At 43.3% G+C, this 20,409-nt stretch overlaps 1 protein-coding gene across 1 annotated transcript in view; it reads right to left on the reverse strand.

Annotated features, from left to right (window-relative positions):
• Nucleotides 1-6,274: 6,274 nt before the first annotated feature.
• Nucleotides 6,275-20,409, reverse strand: part of SLC9A1 (solute carrier family 9 member A1) — a 155,437-nt gene continuing 141,302 nt past the window's right edge. The window contains exons 10-12 of the mRNA XM_082248060.1: nt 19,659-19,757; nt 7,171-7,240; nt 6,275-6,717 (exon numbers count right to left, since the gene is read on the reverse strand). Coding sequence (XP_082104186.1) covers nt 6,440-6,717; nt 7,171-7,240; nt 19,659-19,757 — 447 coding nt within the window. The 3' untranslated portion in view covers nt 6,275-6,439. The remainder of the gene's footprint in view (nt 6,718-7,170; nt 7,241-19,658; nt 19,758-20,409) is intronic.

Consider the following 20,409-nt stretch of genomic DNA (forward strand, 5'->3'; position numbering starts at 1 on the left):
TCATGGTCTTAGGCGTTTCGGCGAGACGTTTAACTCGCAGGGTCAGTCCCCGTCCAGTGGGACTATGTCGCGGCAGACCCAGCGCGGCGCTATGGCCTGCACGCGCTCGTAGGCTGAACTGGGGTGACCACTGGATCTCAACATCCAGCCCGTCGCCCAGTTCAGCTTTCTTGCTTGAAGATCTCACAGGAACACTGGAGAAAAAAAGCGGTCTAAAAAATCTTTTCTAAGAAAAAAATCCTGCCAGGACCGAAGATATCGCAAGGTATCTAGGTCCTTACTCCTAACTAGACAGAAAAAAACTGATTTGCTAGAGCAGGAAGTGAGAGGATATACCCTCTGGGACTGCCCCTAGGGTGTGGCCAGAACGTTTTCTTTCCTGTCTTGTCCTACTCCTGTAGAGGGTAGCATAACCCGAGTGTGTTGAATCAACGAGGACTACGTCTGTCAATGAGCGACAGAGAAAAAACTTTTATTGGACAAAAAGGATCATAGTGAATGTAGACAAAAATTAAAATGAATTAAAAAAACACAGCCGCCTGCAGAACAGACCGTGTGGAGTGATGGTTGGGCTATATCCCTCCAATGCGTTTCCCCTAAGCAGGCATCAGCTGGGAATGGAGTTTTTTCCTCCCACATGGATTACATCCATCCCTCTTGGATGTTAATATTCGAGAAGAAGTAGGAGACAAAGCCGTTCATCATTAACCACTTCCGCCCTGCCCACCGCAGTTTTACTGCGGCAGGCACGCGCTGCTGGGCAAAATGACGTAGTACTAAGCCGCTCGCTCAGGAGACTGTAGGGGAAGAGAATAGAATAGAATGAAGAGAATATAATGGCACATTACCCTGTGTTACTTGTTTTTTAATGGTTTGGGTTATGTAGCCAGTTTTTTTTGTACACACAGGTGAAGACTTTATCTTCATTTTTTTTTTTGACAGCGCGCTTATTTCTTATACACCTTTTCTTGCACCTAGTGTTCAGGGTTTATTTTGTTGCAGCAGTCCTTTTATTCCCATTTAGTTAGTGCACCTATTTTTCTTTATTTTTAGTGTATAAAGCTGCCCGGTCCCCTTGTTGAGCTGAGGGGGGCCGGGACCCAGTATAACAGGACCAGTAGTACTGCCTTATCAGCAGCCCTGGTCACACTTGCAATACCTGAATAGCTTTCCAACCATGATCCCACCAGCAGATTATTTTTGCAAAAGGTACATTATTGTTACTGCATAAATGAGCAGGCAACATCTCACTACACTGTAGACTGATTTGAATGTGATGACTGATGAGATGTCCATAAGGTCTACAGAAGTCTGGCCTTTCTCCACGAGAAAGTGTACTGTAGTAAATGCAACTCAAATCAAGGTGATCTCAAGCATCTACTGTGAAGGTGCCCTAACCCTGCACAAAAGCAATAATCCACTTATATGTAAATCGTGCTGCTTTGGAACCAAAGACCAATCACCTACACACTTCCCTTGCAGTAAAATTATCTTTATTTGCAGGCTGTAGAATGTAGTATCGAAACAAGTTTCCATTACAGCCCCCGCATTGGAAGAATAGGTTGGTGAACTCAAACTTATAGCAACTGAAAAATGTACTTTTAACCGCTTCCGGATTGCCCCGCTGCAACCAACGTCGGTCGCGCACCTGCAGCTAGGGGGCGAGCGCGCACAGCTCCTGCCCCCACTCGTCAGCGGGGACTATGATGCACAGGGCTGGCGGCTCCAATTGCTGCCTGCCACCCGTGATCGCTCCCTGCTGAGAGAGAAGAAAGGTCAGCTGTTGTAAACACAGCTGACCGTTCTTTTCTCTGGAATGATCACAGAGTGCCTGTAATCCTATGTAGGATCACAGGTCTCTATGATCATTCCACAAGCCCCGTCCCCATACAGTTAGAATCACTACCCTAGGCTCACATTTTAACCCCTAATTACCCACAGTGTTAATCCCTTCCCTGCCAGTGTCATTTTTACAGTAACAGTGCATATTTATAGCACTGATTACTGTAGTAATGTCATGGTCCCCCCAAAAGTGTTAAAAATGTCAGTTAGGGGTCCGATCTGTCTGCCGCAATGTCGCAGTCCCGCAAGAAAAAAAAAAAAAAGAAAAAGGCATAAATCTTTCCCGTAGTTAGTAGACACAATAACTTTTGCGCAAACTAATCAAAATACGCTTATTGCAATTGTCCGTAAAAGTAACGCAGTGCGGAATTGTGAAATATTGGCTGGTCATTAAGGGGCAAATGCTTCCGGTCCAGAAGTGGTTAAACAGCAAGAAGTCTTAACCACTTAAGCCCTGGAGGATTTGGCTGCTCAAAGACCAGGGCCTATTTTGTGATTCGGCACTGCCTGAATTTAACGGACAATTGCGCGGTCGTGCGACGCTTTACCCAAATGAAATTGACGTCTTTTTTTTTCCCACAAACAGAGCTTTCTTTTGGTGGTATTTGATCACCTGTGCGATTTTTACTTTTCGCGCTATAAACAAAAAAAGAGCATCAATTTTGAAAAAATATTTTTCACATTTTTTTTATATGAAATCCCCCCCCCCCCCCCCAAAAATGTAAAAATCAAAATTTAACATTTTAGGCCAATTTGTTTTCTGCTACATATTTTTGTTAAAAAAAAAAAATCGCAATGGGCGTATTTTGATTGGTTTGCGCAAAAGTTATTGTGTTTACTAACTACGTGAAAGATTTATGTCATTTTTATTGTTTTTTTTTTAACTAGTAATGGCGGCGATCTGCGATTTTTTTTTGCGGGACTGCGAAATTGCGGCGGACAGATCGGACCCCTGATTAACATTTTTGACACTTTTGGGAGTACCAGTGACATTACTACAGTAATCAGTGCTATACATATGCATTGTTACTGTAAAAATGACACTGGCAGGGAAGGGGTTAACTTTATTAGAGATCCAGGGGTTAAGTGTGTCCCTAGGGGGTGCTTCTAACTGTAGAGGGGCGTGGCTTTTGATGTAACCACAGAGACATACGATCCTACATAGCAGGATCGTATATTCTCTGCAGTTACACCAGGGAGAATGACAGGCGGCTTTGTTAACATTAGCCGCCTGCCTTTCTCCCTCTCCAGCGGGAAATCGCGAGTGACTAGCGGACATCGGAGCCGCCGGTCACTCGCGCAGGGACCTCAGTGAACGAGCGGCTAGCGACGTAGTACTACGTTCCTGGCTCCTGCGGCTAGCGACGTAGTACTAGGCTCCTGGGCTAGCGACGTAGTACTACGTCACTTTGCCCAGGAGGGGCTGACCGCTGCAGTAAATATACTTGCGGCGGTCGGCAAGTGGGTAAAGAAGAAGTGTGTGTATGTGCGTATGTATGTATATATGTGTGTGTGCACGTATATATATGCATATATGTGTATGCATTTTTTAACTATTATTGTGCATTCATCATTGGATCTCTACATCATACACATACCCATTAGCAATTGGGTCGTTAGACATTTTAATCTTTTGACCAAAGGATATTTTTATTCTCTATTCATTTTTAATAAAAGTCCTTGATTAATTAATTCATTTTTTAATAAACTTTCTATTGATTTCCCAATTCTCAATTTTTTAATATATATTTTTTAAAATATATATAATTTTACATTTTGAGTATCATCATTATCACCATTATCAATGTTTGGCACGATATTCTGCAACACCATAATTAACAATCCAAATTGGCCTCTAGATTTAATAAACACTTCAGTATATATTCCCAATATATTGACTAAAGGTTATCCCCCCCCTCCTGTTTTCCCCTCTTTCGTTTTCCTCCCCCCCTTATACATTCCCAAAAGCAGTATCATTTCATCCCCAGCTTTGCATCACTTGTCTGTCTTCCGTTTTCCCCATGTCGTTCTGCCGCTTTGCTTTGTCCTAAATTGTCCCTGCTGAGCCTCTGTAACTCATCCCACGATCCATGGGAATAAATACCCACATCCAAAATGGCCCCTGCACAGCCTGAAGAAGGAGCGCATGCTCCGCAACGCGTCGCCGTTCTACACACCAGCATCTCCAGGAAGTGATGTCATAGCCCTCCGACCCAAGGACCCACGCTGCTACACCGCCGCTGAAGGATCTGCACGTCCCCTGCCTAACAACAGGAGATCGCCGCTCATCCCCCACAGCGCCAGCTCCACAAGGGATCCGGAATGACACCCTGGATGAACAGTGCCCAGATGCCCTATACAATTTGAGATGCCTGTTTTTAACGCACGTTTGTGAGTAACACTCTTTTAATTGCTATTAAATTTACTGCATTGTTACACTTAGATTGGCGCTTGGTCTTCTCTTCTCTCTTTGTCTTGGATCCATACAGGGTTACTTCACTCTACAAAGCCTGCAGCCATCAAAGTGTTTTAGCAATTCCACTGGACTATCATCTGCATTTTGCCCATATCTAGATTATCGCAGCAGCTCGTGCATTCCGATTGCGACAATCTCCCCCCCTTTTTCCTAAAGAAGAAGTAAACCCATCCATTTATTAGTTAAAAAAAAAAAAAAAAACAGTTACATTTCGGACACATGCTGGAAATGTAACATTCCCATTGGCTGTGCTCTCAACCAAACTGTCAAACCATCCAATGGCTGGTGACATAACTGATCACATGTGCACCATCATGCCAGCTGTAGATTAAACAGAGGCCAATATGTCAGCTTCCTTGGCTGAAAATGATAGAAGGGTTTACTTCCACTTTAAGAACAAACATACTCTTTAATATGGGCTAGATGGCTGGATGCTGTGGTCATGTAGTTTGGCCACAGGGGTAACATAAGAAATACATAGAAATATGGTTGAGAAGAAATAAAAAAAAATGTCAATAGGTCATAACTAAAATGAATGCTGTTGTTCTGGTTGAAGATCCCTCTGTCTTAAAAATGACCCTATGTTCCCATATTCCGCATACTTATTGTGGTCAAGCAGTGTGCCTCTGTACCATACAAATTGTATTGTCTTTTTATTTTCTGTATTTGAAAATGTTAAAAAAAAAAAAAAAAAAGCCTTGTTAAAAATATAAAAATAAAATCTAAACCAAATAAACTCCAAAAACACCAAGAATGGGCTTACTTTATAAACATACATAGGCCCAGCTTGAATCAAATGAATTATGCAGATGCCACCGCTGTGTGACTAATGATGAATATATAAATTACGGTTGTAGATGCTACATACAGAAGCAGGGTCCTCTTCCAGGGGGTGCCCCAGTCCAGTGACTTTCCATCTTTGTGCTAAAGAAAGCTGCAACTCTGCCACTCAGAAGAAGCATGGTTTGCAAAAATAGAAAAACACACAGAATTTAAAAACCATACATTTATTTTCTATTTTCAAAATAAAAAAAACCTCTTCTATATATTTCTCACAGATACCAGAATGCTCATCACCTTTATACATGAAATTGCAAAGAATCACTGTGCAGGAGAACTGAACACGCAAAGGCATCTCTGCACACGTTTAACATGTACACACTTGTAAAATGCTTAATCTAGACACATCTTCTGTATGCAGAGCAAAGGCACATGATGCATGCACATATCTCCCTCGCACAGGCATTCACAAGATCTGGCGCTATTATTGCACAATCAATTGCCTTCTACAGCTGTAGAAGCAGTGCTGCTTATGAGATATATTTGTTCCCTAACATGAACAGATACTAGTGTAACTCATTTTTGGGGGGGCAGTGATATATAGCCCAAATATATCCACATAGAAATGTTTGGTGGAGAGTTAATGATGTAAGAACAGTCTGGTTATTTCTAACAAGTCTGTAATATATGTATCTAACTGTAGACAGTGAGAGTGTCAAGCACCCAAAGCTAGGAAAAAATGCATTAAAAAAAAAAAAACCCCAAAAAAACAAACCATGATCAAGAAGCTGAAGTACCGTGGTGATGTACAGACACTAAACTGCTGGTGTGCATGTATATAGTACATTTCTGTAGGTGCATCAATAATTCTATTATACATTCATATGAGTAAAATCTGCAGATGGTAAGTGTGTTTAGCCTTCTTGAAGCTATGTAATGCAAGTTTCCTATGCCTAAGGCACAGACAGACATGCAGTTGTCTTTTTTAGCTTAGCATGATATTTTTATAGGAGCTCAGTGCTGCATTGGTTCAGACATGTATGATTATCAATATAAATAACAAACAGATTCACCTTGTATATAAAACAGCAATAAAATGAAAAATCATACAAAAAAAAAATATTAGCACGTTCATAATTCTTTGGTTAGAAATCTAAAATAAAATAATTAAAAATGGCAAACAAAAAAAAATAACAAAAACAGACTGAGAATGTAGGTAGAGAAAACAAAAAAAAAAGAATTTCAAAAAAATGGTGTGTTGGTGAGGAGTGTAAAATTGAGGCAAAAGACTACTTCATGTGTCTCATTGCTGTTTGGCTCAGTCCATCAGAAGAATATGGATCAGTCCTTCTTCGGCAGGAAAGGCTGGTTCTCTTCAGGCTGAGGTCCAGGATCACTTAAACAACGCTGTAGTCGTTGGGCGTTAGGACTGTCACTGTGGCCAAACACATCATCTGCCCCTGGAGAAGGTGGTTCTCGTGCAACCATTGTAATCCCACCGTCATCTTCTCCCTCCTCCTGTGTTTCATCCACAATATCTACAGACTCCGGTGAAGCTGGGTCAATGGTTATCGCAGGGACATTCTTAGAGCCTGGTTTTGGCTCATATGCAAGGGGGTCTGAAGAGCAGAGGAAAAGATGTAAAATAGATATAAACAGATGTCATAATCAGTTTGTTTTGCCTAATACTGGTTCAGTGGGCCTCAGCTCGAGGAGACTTGTTTATATGAACTAGCAAGTCTGTTGGGCACACATATTACTGGAGACCAGCAAGTGCTTTGGGCTTACACATTACTAAAACAAGAATGGGTTCATCTTCAAACCCCATATACCACACAAGTGAAAATGAAGGGCTCCCATGGGACTGGGAACGAAGGCAGTCTTAGGACAAACCTAATACTAGCGACAAGGACAGTCTTAGGGGCAAAACATCACCAGTGACAAGGAGGGGCTGTGTACACATATACATTACTGGGAATAAAGAGGGATTCAGGAGAATCCACACACAGTATTATTCAACATAAAGTGCTGAGCCCTGGGCACACACAATAACCAACATCATTTGTGCTCACCTGAACCCATGCGAGCTCTGGTAAGGGTGGGAGAGTCCAACTTGTGTGCAGGAACAGTCAAATAATGAGCCTAAAACAGACAGAGCAATTAGAAGCGCCTGTGTGGTCGTTTAATGAAAGAGTTGATGTCTATAATTATAAATATTTATCATTATAAGTAATCCTTTTTAAAACATTACAAAACATGTATTTTTGCTTTCAATTACCAACCAGCGTACATGAATACAATTTTTTATTTTTTTTTGTGTCAAAGGACTATGATTGTGAAATATATTTCATTGTAATAACTGTATATGGCCAAAACAGAACACAATAGAATTCTACAAAAATATATATTTTTTTTCTTTTTATATTTCACATATATTAAAACCTACAAAAATATACACTGCCTGGCTAAAAAAAAAAAAAAGTCGCCACCTGGAATTAACTAAGCAACTAACTAAACTAAGCATGCAGTAATTATCCTAATGGATAGTTACTGTATGCGCCCAAAGAATGAGGTCAGCTGACTACCTGAATGATCAGGTTTTTCCATCAATGGATTTTTTCTTCCCTGATGGCACGGGCATATTCCAAGATGACAATGCAAGGATTCATCGGGCTCAGATTGTAAAAGAGTGGTTTAGGGAGCATGAGATTTTTACACATGGATTGGCCACCACAGAGTCCAGAACTTAACCCCTTTGAGAATCTTTGGGATGTGCTGGAGAAGGCTTTGCGCAGAGACTGGACAGACAGTCCATTCCCATCCGATTCCCCCAGATGGTCCATTCCCATCCGACTCCCCCAGACGGTCCGTTCCCATCAGATTCCCCCAGACGGTCCGTTCCCATCCGATTCCCCCAGAGAGAACAGCGGGACCTGACAGCTATGTCTTCGCACACATCGCGGAGACACAGCTGCCACCCCACCTGCTCAGCGGGGAATCGGCGGATCGATCCCCCGCTGAGAAAAACGGAGTCCGCCGATGGACTCCCCTGTGTGAAAGGGGCCTAATGGGACAATTGGCTGCTCAGTTGTTCCATGGCCAGGTGTGTGTTATTCCCTCATTATCTCACTAACAAAGAGCAGATAAAAAGGTCCAGAGTTCATTTCAAGTGTGCTATTTGCATTTGGAATCTGTTGCTGTTATGTTTTAATATGAGATCCAAACAGCTGTCACTATCAGTGAAGCAAGCCATCATTAGGCTGAAAAAAAACAAAAAACAAACCGATCAGAGAGATAGCAAAAACATTAGGTGTGGCCAAATCAACAGTTTGGAACATCCTTAAAAAGAAAGAATGCACCGGTGAGCTCAGCAACACCAAAAGACCCGGAAAGCAACTGTGGTGGAAGACAGAAAAATTCTTTCCCTGGTGAAGAAAACACCCTTCACAACAGTTGGCCAGATCAAGAACACTCTCCAGGAGGTAGGTGTATGTGTGTCAAAGTCAACAATCAAGAGAAGACTTCACCAGAGTGAAAACAGAGGGTTCACCACAAGATGTAAACCATTGGTGAGCCTCAAAAACAAGAAGGCCAGATTAGAGTTTGCCAAACATCATCTAAAAAAGCCTTCACAGTTCTGGAACAACATCCTATGGACAGATGAGACCAAGATTAACTTGTACCAGAGTGATGGGAAGAGAAGAGTATGGAGAAGGAAAGGAACTGCTCATGATCCAAAGCATACCACCTCATCAGTGAAGCATGGTGGTGGTAGTGTCATGGCGTGGGCATGTATGGCTGCCAATGGAACTGGTTCTCTTGTATTTATTGATGATGTGACTGCTTACAAAATCAGCAGGATGAATTCTGAAGTGTTTCGGGCATTATCTGCTCATATTCAGCCAAATGCTTCAGAACTCATTGGATGGCGCTTCACAGTGCAGATGGACAATGACCTGAAGCATACTGCGAAAGCAACCAAAGAGTTTTTTAAGGGAAAGAAGTGGAATATTATGCAATGGCCAAGTCAATCACCTGTCCTGAATCTGATTGAGCATGCATTTCACTTGCTGAAGACAAAACTGAAGGGAAAATACCCCAAGAACAAGCAGGAACTAAAGACAGTTGCAGTAGAGGCCTGGCAGAACATCACCAGGGATGAAACTCAGCTTCTGGTGTTGTGTGTGCGTTCCAGATTTCAGTCTGTAATTGACTGCAAAAGATTTGCAACCAAGTAATAAAAAGTGAAAGTTTGATTTATGATTGTTAATCTGTTCATTTAGGTCCCTTAAAAAGTGGGAGGCACATATACAAACTGTTGTAATTCCTACACCGTTCACCTGATTTGGATGTAAATACCCTCAAATTAAAGCTGAAAGTCTGCAGTTAAAGCACATCTTGATTGTTTCATTCCAAATCCATTGTGGTGGTGTATAGGGCCAAAAAGATTAGAATTGTGTTGATGTCCCAATATTTATGGACCTGACTGTGTGTATATATACACACATGTATACACACACACACACACACACACACACACACACAGTATCTCAGAGAAGTGAGTACACCCCTCACATTTTTGTAAATATTATATCTTTTCATGTGACAACACTGAAGCAATGACACACTGCTACAATGTAAAGTAGTGAGTGTACAGCTTGTATAACAGTGTGATTTTTCTGACCCCTCAAAATAAATCAACACAGCCATTAATGTCTAAACTGCTGGCAACAAAGGTGAGTACACCCCTACGTGAAAATGTCCACATTGGGCCCAATTAGTCATTTTCTATCCCCGTTGTCATGTGACTCGTTAGTGTTACAAGGTCTCAGTTGTGAATGGGGAGCAGGTGTGTTAAATTTGGTGTTAATCACCCTCACTCTCCAATACTGGTCACTGGAATTTCAACATGGCACCTTGGTGTAGTTAAGTGGATCTATCCATCTATATCTCTCTATCTAGTGTAAATAATAGTGTAATAGTTCTCTCTTTATTGATATCTTTGATAACGCCCACTAGGAGGGGCGAAACAGGTCGGCGCAGATTCCGGGCCTTCAGCGACGTCATATCTGGTTTTCAGTAAAACGCACGCGGAGGTGCTATGCAGGGATACGAGAGTGAATGCCTCCAGGGTGCCTCTATCCATAGTATCGGCTATGAAATGTGATCATATATCTGCTACATTGCAAGTGCAATCTTTTGTATACTTATCAACAAAGAAAGAACGTATTACACCATTTGGATCTTTTCTGTTCCCTACATATGAGTGACAATCATTTAGAAACTCCAGAAGTACTATCCCTATACTTGCCAGATAAAGACTGATAGACCCATATGCAGTATTGCTAAGGGGTCCATGCCTTCTGGTAAGTTTACACACATTGGGTTGTGGAGCACTGTTTGCTGCATGAGAGTCACAGATTGGCATGGATTTCCTGGTTTAGAAGCACATTATACTTCACCGACTTCTACTGGACACATGCTTGTTGGATTTTTTGACTTTTTTTAAATTTTCAGACTAATGCGAGAATATATTTTTTGTATTGAGTGCACATATTCGTCAACACAATTTATTTCACTATATATTTTTTATTGGTACATGTTCACTATTTGAGCACTTTTCACTCACCATTGGTATAGTTAAGTGGATATATATATATTTATAATTTTGAGGTCTTCCATTTATACTGTTTTTGCGCTGTGGTATATATTTTGCTTAACTTTGATTCTGTACCTCTCCATTCTTCCTCCAGACTCTGGGGCCTTGATTTCTACATGAAATGCAAACTTTTACACATGCTCCAAATCGTCACAGACTCTGAAAAATTTTGCATTACATTTAAAAATCAAGGTCCCAGAGTCCGGGGAAAGAGTGGAGAGGCACAGTATCCAAGTGGCATGAGGTCAAGTGTGAATTTTCCAGTCAGTGATGATTTGGGGAGCCGTGTCATCTGCTGGTGTTGGTCCACTGTGTTTTATCAAGTCAAAAGTCAGCCTTTTACCAGGAAATTCTAGAGCACTTCAGCATCTCCATAAAGCTGGTCAGCAGAGAGAAGCATGATTTAATTTTCCAGCAGGAATTGGCACCTGCCCACACTGCCAAAAGTACCAATACCTGGTTTCATGATCATGGTATCCCTGTGCATGAGCCATTAAACTCACCTGACCAAAATCTGACTGAGAATCTGTGGAGTATTGTCAAGAGGAAGATGAGACACACCAGACCCAACAATACAGGCAAGTTGAAAGACGCTATCAAAGCAACCTGGGCTTCCATAACACCCCAGCAGTGCGCCACAGGCTGATAGTCTCCATGCCATACCACATTGATGCAGTAATTCATGCAAAAGGAGCCCTGACTAAGTTTTGAGTGCAAACAATACTGTACATGGACATTTTTTATTAGTCTTCTGTAATATTCAAACTTTTCTGAGATACTGAATTTTGGATTATTACTAGCTGTAAGCCATAATCATCAAAATGAAAAAAAAAATGTTTGAAATATTTCACTCTGTGTCAAAGGCATCTATATAAAAATAAGGGGATTTTTGACTTACCATAAAATCCATTTCTCTGATGTTCATTGACGGACACAGCTCCTGATTCTTCTTAACCATTGGGTTATACTGCCCCCGTAGGACACTAGGCAGGAAAAGCTTGACTACACCTATAGGCAGTCCCAGGGGGTATACACTTACACTCAGCTACAGGCACTCAGTTTTGTTACAAGCAGTGTCAGAAGAAAGCCAACTCCACAGAGGAGTGGGTGCTGTGTCAGTCAATGAACATCAGAGAAACGTTTTTTACGGTAGGTCAAAAATTCCATTTTCGCTTTCCTTCATTGACGGACAAAGCTCCTGATTCTTCTGAACCACTGGGATGTCCCAAAGTAGTGTTAAACATGAGGGGTGGGAAACAGCAGAAAAAAATTCCCAAGGATAAACAGTAGCCAACATGGAGCTCAACCAAAACAACTGGAGCTCACCTGAAAAAAACAATACACCCTCAGAGAGGACCAGGTCCTCTAAACAGCAGCCTGCCAAAAACTTGCAGCCAAAAGAAGCATCCGCAGATGCCAACACATCCACTTTATAAAACTCTGTAAAAGTGTGCACAGACGAACAGATGGCTGCTTTGCAAACCAGCATCACTGATGCCGGAAGGACAAGGAGGCACTAAGCGCCCGAGTAGAGTGTGCCTTAAGATGGAAAGGAGGAACCTGATCCCTAATTGAAAAGGCCTGAATCACTGTCTGTCTGATCCATCTGGAAATGGTCACAGCAGAAACGGCCAACCCTCTTCAAAGGCCAACCGTGAGTGCAAATAGTGAGTCAGACTTCCTAAAAAAAAAAAAAAAAAAAAAAAAAAAAAAAAAGACTCCGTAGCTGCCAGGTACACCCCGATTGCCCAAACCACATCCATGGAATGCAGAGCAATTTCCTCAGGGTGTTTAGGCCTGGGGCATAGGTAAGGCAACACAATGTCTCCACCCAAATGGAAATCAGAGACGACCTTTGGAAGTAACAACAGACAGGGACGAAGAATCACCTTAGCTCTGTAAACAAACAGGTAAGGTGAACAACAGGACAACGCTGCCAGCTCCGACACCCTGCACGCAGAAGTAATAGCCACCAAAAAGGCCACCTTCTGGGACAATGTAAGCAGGGGAACCTCTCAATATTTTAGAAGGGAGATTCCTGGATAACTGACAACACCAATTTGAGGACCCACCGCGGTTAAGGAGACTGCACTGGAAGACCAAGTGTCGAGCCACCTGGATAAAAGGTACGCACCAAGGAAAGCGTGGCCAATGGACGTTGAAAGAAAAACCGCCAATGCCGAAACCTGGCCCTTGATGGTATTCAAGGTCAGGTGCTGCTCAACCTTGGAGGAAAACAAAGATCCGAGCCACGGAAAAGGAGCGAGGGAGAACCCCAAAAGACTCACACCAAGCAATGTACGTCTTCCAAATACGATGGTAGATCTTCCTAGAGGTAGATTTTCTAACCTTTAACAGCGTAGAAATCACCAATTTAGACAAACCTCTATCCTTCAGCACCTGGCTTTCAACAGTCAAGCCGATAAACCAGCAACTGTAAAGCAGGATGGAAGATTGGTCATTGAGACAGCAGATCTTCCCTGAGAGGAAGTCTACAAGGAGCATCGGCGACCAGCCGTACCAGATCGGCGAGGCAAGTCTGGAGCCACCAGAAAGACCAGAATCCCTCGCTGCCTTGATCCTACACAGGAGTCTTGGCAGAAGTTTGAGAGGAGGAAGCCATAAATCAGATGATACTGACATCAAGGAGCGACTAATGCGTTTGCGGCATCGTCCAGAGGATCCTGACCCTGCCACTAACCTCTGAACCTCTTATGGAATGTGTAAAGCAGAGAGGGCTGAAACTATCGTTCTGCCCACCTTAGAATGCCAGCTACTTCTTGTGCCCCCATGGTGATTGACATAGGCCACGACCATGGCATTGTCCGATTGAATTTGTACTGGACACCCCTGAAGACGAATTGTCCAATGATCCAGATAAAGTCTGATAGCTCAGAGTTCCAGTACATTGATCGGCAGTCTGGACTCTTCCCGAGTCCAGACCCCCTGAGCATAAGCTGTGCCGAGGACGCCTCCCCATCCGGACAGGCTGGCATCCATGGTAACAACCGTCCAGTACAGGGTGAGAAGGATTTCCCTGTCGAAGTGCGGGAGAACGAAGCCACCTCTAGAGTGTGTTTTTTTTCACCAGAATCTTTTTGCAGAGATCTCGTGTAAAACTGTGCAAACGGAACTGCCTCCAGCAATTTCTGGAGTTTTTCCAGAGGAAGCAACACTCTGGCTGAGGCCGAATCCACCCATATAGTCCAGTTTCATGGAATGAGAGCAGACTTCTGTAGGTTCAGAATGCAACCGAACTCCCTCAGAGATCGCTGCGTAATCTTCAAGGTCTCCATCAGGGCAGTGGGAGACTCTGCTTGCAGAAGATCATCCAGGTACCCCAGTACCGCGATCCCCCATTGACGCAGCAATGCTAGCACCGGGGCCAAGACTTTGTGAAGACCTGAGGAGCAGAGGCAAGACCAAAAGGTAAATGCCACAAACTAATAATGCTCCTGGCCCACGGCAAAGCCAGGGAATCGCTGGTGACTGGCACATATTGGAATGTGAAGGTAGGTGTCCTTGATGACAATAGAAGCGAGAAAATCCCACAGATGTAGGGACGCCACTACCATGGGAATGGACTCCACTCGGTACATCTGTACCTGCACAAAGCAGTTTAGCGCCTTGAGGTCCAGAATTGGACATGCCTTCCTTCCATGGAACTGTAAACAGGTTTGAGTAAAACCCCTGAAAATATTCTGAAGCTGGAACCGGGACAATCACTCCATGAAGGAACGAGTCTTGCACTGCCCCAAAGTGACCCCGTAAGCGATCTGGGGACAAGTGCAGGTTGGAAGGGAAGAACCTTTCTGGAGAAAAAGACCAACACTCGATCTTGTAGCTGGACCGAATTACTTTGTGGACCCACTTGACCTGTACCAGAGAGGTCCACGGACCTGGAAATCAGCAAAGACGTCCCCCCACCCCAGATACGGGTGAAGGCGCCCCTTCATGCAGAGGAAGCCTTGACCGCAGGTCTGGAAGAGCCCCTGGTGGCTTTCCAGACCAGGTCCTCTTGGAACCTCTGGGGGAGGCCCTGAAGGAGGACTTTTATCCCCAAACAGGCGATCCCCTACAAAGGAGAGATCAAATAAGGCCTTTTTAGAAGTCTGGTCGGCAGACCAGCATTGTCAGCCTGATAAGACACCGAAGGACTACTGCTGATACAGACAGACTAAAATCAAGTCGCATCCAAAGAGGCATCACAGATAAACTCAACCCCCTGAATCAACTGATCTACCAGCTCCGCAAAAGGCAGGGGGAAGCGGTTTCCCCTCCAGGTCCCGGCGTAAAAGTTTAGCCCACTTGTCAGAGTTTGCTACACCAGGGAAATAGCAAATACCTGCCTAACCCAAAACAGCCATAGTGAAACATATGGCGGGCCAGAGCCTCCGCTCTATCAACTGGATCTTTAAAAAGCCAAGGACTCCTCAACCGGAATTAAGGTAGCTTTAACCTGGAAACCGGCGACTCCACTACACTAAGGATATCTTATAAGGAATACCGCATAGCAAAATGCCTAGGGACCACAAGAGTGTGTTTTGGACAACCCCACTGTTATGTGACAATGTTGTCAAAGTAAGCGGGAAAGGGGAACACCCCCGCCACAGTGGAAGACCTGTGGTGCCAAAAGGGACCGGCGCTTCAGACGCAGCATCAATTTGTGTGGAGGCCCAGCCACAAGTGCACTCATCCCAGCTAGTTTCACTTGGGCAGCACCCCCACCCCAACGGAGGCCGACTCTGCTTACGTTTTTGTGGATGCCCAGCCGCCTGGGCGTAAGCCTCAGCGGGGCCGACCACCCAGGGGCAGATGCCCAAACAGAGGGTAGTGGCTTCAGCCACCCTCCGTGGGGGCGCCCCACATAGCTCCTGACCAGTAAGCCACAAAGCCGCGGCCTAAACCATCCCATGCCAAACCATCCGCTCCTCCAGCCCAACAACTGCAGCAGGGAGCCCAGAGGACATACCTGCCCTAGTCATCAACCCCCAGGTTAGCAGGGGAACCCTGCACACCCCCCCCCCCCCATTGTGCACCAGGAAAAACCCAGTCAGAAGCAACTTCAACAAGCCCCCCTAAGAGCATGTGGCAAAAGCCAGCTCATAACCTACAGTGACCAACAAATTTTCAAAGGGCTGGCGGGGAGGGAACTCAGGGGTCCCACTGCCCCAGGGAGGGGCCCACGTCCACCACAAAAACCCTACAGGAGTAGAGGGGGGGGGACAGCTACTTACCATACCAGGAACAGGGTGGGCACCGCTCCTGACAGACCACTGCTCCAATGGGATGTGGGTGGCTGTCGGCCAGGAGGAAAGCAGGCTGAGGCCAGGTTGTATGCGTCTTCGCGAGATGTTTAACTTGCAGGCCAGCCCCCGTCCAGTGGAGCTATGTCGTGGCCGACGTAGCGCAGAACTGAGGCCTGCACGCTTTCGCCAGACTAGGGGGACCCTCTGGATCTAGATTATCCAGTCCGTTGCCTAGTCCAGCAGTTGATAGTAGATTCTCACAGGAACAAAATAACAAAGATAGGAAAAATTCCATTTGAAAGGAAAAAAATTGCCAGGACCAGAGATCCCAGCAGGGAACTAGGTCCTGACTAGGCAGAAAAAAAAAACTGAGTGCTTATAGCTGTGTGGGTGTATACCCCCTGGGACAGCCCATAGGCGTAGTTAAGCTTTTTCCTGCCTAGTGTCCTACTACACACACACACACACAGTACTGTGCAAAGGCTTTAAGCAGGTGTGAAGAAATGCTGCAAAGTAAGAATGCTTTAAAAAAAAAAAAATATTTATTTATTTTTATCAATTTATAAAATGCAAAGTGAGTGAACAGAAGAAAAATTTTAATCAAATCAATGTGGTGTGACTACCCTTTGGCTTTAAACCAGCATCTATTTTAAAGCCTAGTACACACGCAACGATTATCGGCCGACCGATCGTCCGTCTTTTGTCCAGAGTGGTGTTTTGTTGGTTGGAATGTGCCTAGACTGCACACAAATTTTCTCGCCCGACAAAATTCTACTTCAGAAGTCATGTCATGTGTTGGTTTGCTTTCTTTGTGTTCTTTCTTCTCTGAGCATGCCCAGTCTTGCTCATTAGATTTTTCCCTGTCGAAATCTGTACTGACTGCACGAAAATCGGCCGTGTTTTGACGGCGGACAAAAATTTTATAGCCTGCACACCAGATTTTTTTCGGCCGAAAAGTCGGAGTCGGTTGTCGGAAGCATCATACTAACAAGCCGAAAATCGGCAGATCGGTCGTCGGACGAAAATTCCCTGCCGATTTTCGACACGTGTACGAGGCTTTACACTTGTAACAAGCCAGATATTTTGTAGGATTAGAGGTTGGTGTATGAATATCCAATTATACCAAGAAGGTGCTAATGATCATCAATTTCAAATGTAGGTTGATACACAGTCATTAACTGAAACAAAAACAGCTTTGTAGGAGGCTTAAACCTAGTAAACACGGATCGAATGTCGGGTGACATTGGCCAGTTCAATAAAAACCAGCCTAATATTTGGCCCGTGTATATGGCAACTGGTCCGACAGAAGTTCGGCTGGCTTCTGTCAGACGTGTATGCTGGAAGACCAGCAGCTGACCGGCTCCCGATCAGCACTCTCAGACAATGGCTCAGAACGCTGACTGGAGTGTTCTGGCAGGGGGGCGTTCCCCCTTTCAGACACTATAGCACAGCAGGGAGATCCCTGTACTAACATCAGATTGTTAGTACAGCGCCTCCAATCTGAGCTGTGAGGTTTTTTTTTTTTTGTTCAACCCGCTGTTGAACAAAAAAAAAAAAAAAAACTAGTGATGTGTACCAGGTTTAAAACTGGTTGAGAAACAGCCAAATTCTGCTACTAAGGTGAGGTTGTGGAAGACAGGTTTCATGTCACAGGTCATACACCATGGCAGGAGTGAGCACAGCGACAAGACACAAAAGTAGTTAAAATGCATCAGCAAGGTCTCTCCCGTGTAAAAATTTCAAAGCAGACTGGGGTTTCTAGATGTACTGTTCAATGCAGCAGATGAAAGACACATCGTGCTTACTTCCCTTCAACATCAGAAGATGTCCAGCAGTGCCATCACTACAGAACTGGAAGAAACTAGGGGGGCCTAGGTACACCCATCTACTATCTGGAGAAGTCTGGTCAGAAGTGGTCTTCAGAGAAGAATTGTGACCAAAAAGCCATACCACTGATTTGGAAGCAAGGCTTAGCAACTCAAATATATGCACAAAAACCTAGAGACTGGGGGTGCAGAAAAATGGCAAAAGATGCTCTAGACTGATGAGTCAACATGTGAAAGATTTGGCTATAGCAGGAAGCAGTTTGTTTGCTGAAGGACTGAAGAGCAGTACAATAGTGTCTGCAGGCAACAGTGAAGCATGGTGGAGGATCCTTGCAAGTTTGGGGCTGCATTTCTGCAAATTGAGTTGGAGATTTGGTCAGTCTTAGTGGTGTCCTCAATGCTGAGACATACAGACAGATAATTATCCATTATGCCATCCCATCAGGGAGGCTTGTGATTGGCCCCAAATTTATTCTGCAGCAGGACAACAACCCGAACATACAGCCATTGTCATTAAGAACTATCTTCAACGTAAGGACAAGTCCTGGAAGTGATGGTTTGGCCCCCACAGAGCCCTGATATCATCCAGTCCATCTGGGAATACATAGAGACAGAAGGATATGAGGCAGCCTACATCCACAGAAGATCCGTGCTTAGTTCTCCAGGATGTTTAGAACAACCAAGTTCCTTCAAAAACTGTGTGCAAGTGTACCTAGAATTGGTGCGGTTTTGAAGGCAAAGGGATTTGACTTGGATTTCTCTTTTGTTCATTTACTTTCTGTTTTGGGAATTAATAAAATAAACTATTAAACACTTATATTTCTGAAAGCATTCTTAATTACAGCATTTTTTTTACACTTGCCTAAAAAACTTTTGCCCAGTAGTGTATGTTTGAGGGTTTTAACTGATCAAACCTAAAAATGTTTTAAATATGTGCAAAAAAACATGGTCCTGGCAGTGAAAGGGTTAAAGCACTGTCTATGGCAAATTTTGGCTACCATAATTTTTGTGATTGGACAAGTGCGCTGAACTTCAAGGTTTGTCAAGTTTGGCATCTATTTACTTGATACAACCCCACTCATATATATATATATATATATATATATATATATATATATATATATATATATATATATATATATATATAAAACAAAAATGGGTTATGATATTGCGTTTGTAATAAAATTTAAGTATTTTTCCTAGAAAGTATACACAAATGTCCTGCAGCATAAACATTTCAATTGCCATCATTTTATTCTCCAGGACCTCTGCATTTTTTACTAGAACATACTTCAAACTCCCATACCATTTAAAGATTTTCTAAAAGCAGATTTTAACATGTGTAAAAAAATAACCATTTTTCTACTGGGGCAATTTAAGGAAAGACAGGTCCTTCCCCTCTGTTCTTATGATCTTCTCCTATTATTGCTTTACTTCAAAACTGCAGCATGATAGGAGTGAGAAGAGTTATACTAGGCTATGTTTCACCTTTGTTTGCCAGTGTTCAGTGTCTCCTGAAGAAAGCAGAATAACCCAATGTACCGGAATTACTTCATTCCGTACTTTAATGTACTCCAAGAAAAGGATTTTACCGCAAGTGTAAAATTCTATTTTTGAGGAGTTATCTAGTTTGGTATCATGTCTTACTATGCAAATACAGTAAAAAAACAATGAGGGCATATCATATCTGAACATGTATAGCAAGCAGAGGATACAAAAGGAGTGACATCAAAATTTCCCCAGCATTGAATCTATTCAGTATGTTTTGTGAACTAATGCTGTGCTTTATTAGTTTCAGTTAAGTTGCTACACATTAAAGCACTTACCGTCTGGTCAATTTGAATTTTCTGTCTTCTCAGTAACATCTGATTCCAGGCCTCTTCATAGGGATCAGCTACCAATGTGTGACGATTGTATGAGCGTAGCTAGAGAGATTTTAGTGTAAAAATATTAGCATGTTAAGAAAAAACAATTCTAGTGCATACAATGTTACATCACATGTGTGGGTAAACATAAGATTGAAATCCTAATCCCACTCTAAATTAAAGGCCCTAGTGTTCAACCTGCAGTTCAAGGGGCACATGCAGACATTTGGTATATAATGTGCAGCCCTTGGACCTTAGCAATTTGTACTGGGAAAATTGAGTAGGGTAATTGAATTGATCTTTACTAGCCTCATGTAACATGTTCCCAGTTTTATATGGTCTTCTGTAACATCTCTCTAAACAAAAGCATGTGGCATGTCCACACTCTCAGACCCTCAATTCCTCTATTAGGTCTGCAGTGTCTGACAGTCCTCTCAAGCATTATATACAGTATACTGAACATTACATATGGCCCTATGGTGATGTCAGGTGCCACATTTGAGGCCTCCTTTTAGCGCTGAGTTGACAACTACCAGGCTAAGTCAACCTTTCGGAGGAACCGCCCACTCCCACCTTACAAAAGCTGGGGGATCTCTTCACTGGTGCCTTCTTTCAAATTTGAATTCAGAGTAGCTGTGCTAGGTACCACCCGCACAGATAATGAAATTACTGTAAATAAAAAACAAAAAAAAACAGCAGGGGGACCTGGAGT

Source organism: Pelophylax lessonae (genome assembly GCF_965119305.1).
Source record: "Pelophylax lessonae genome assembly, chromosome: 2".
NCBI classification, from domain to species: domain Eukaryota; kingdom Metazoa; phylum Chordata; class Amphibia; order Anura; family Ranidae; genus Pelophylax; species Pelophylax lessonae.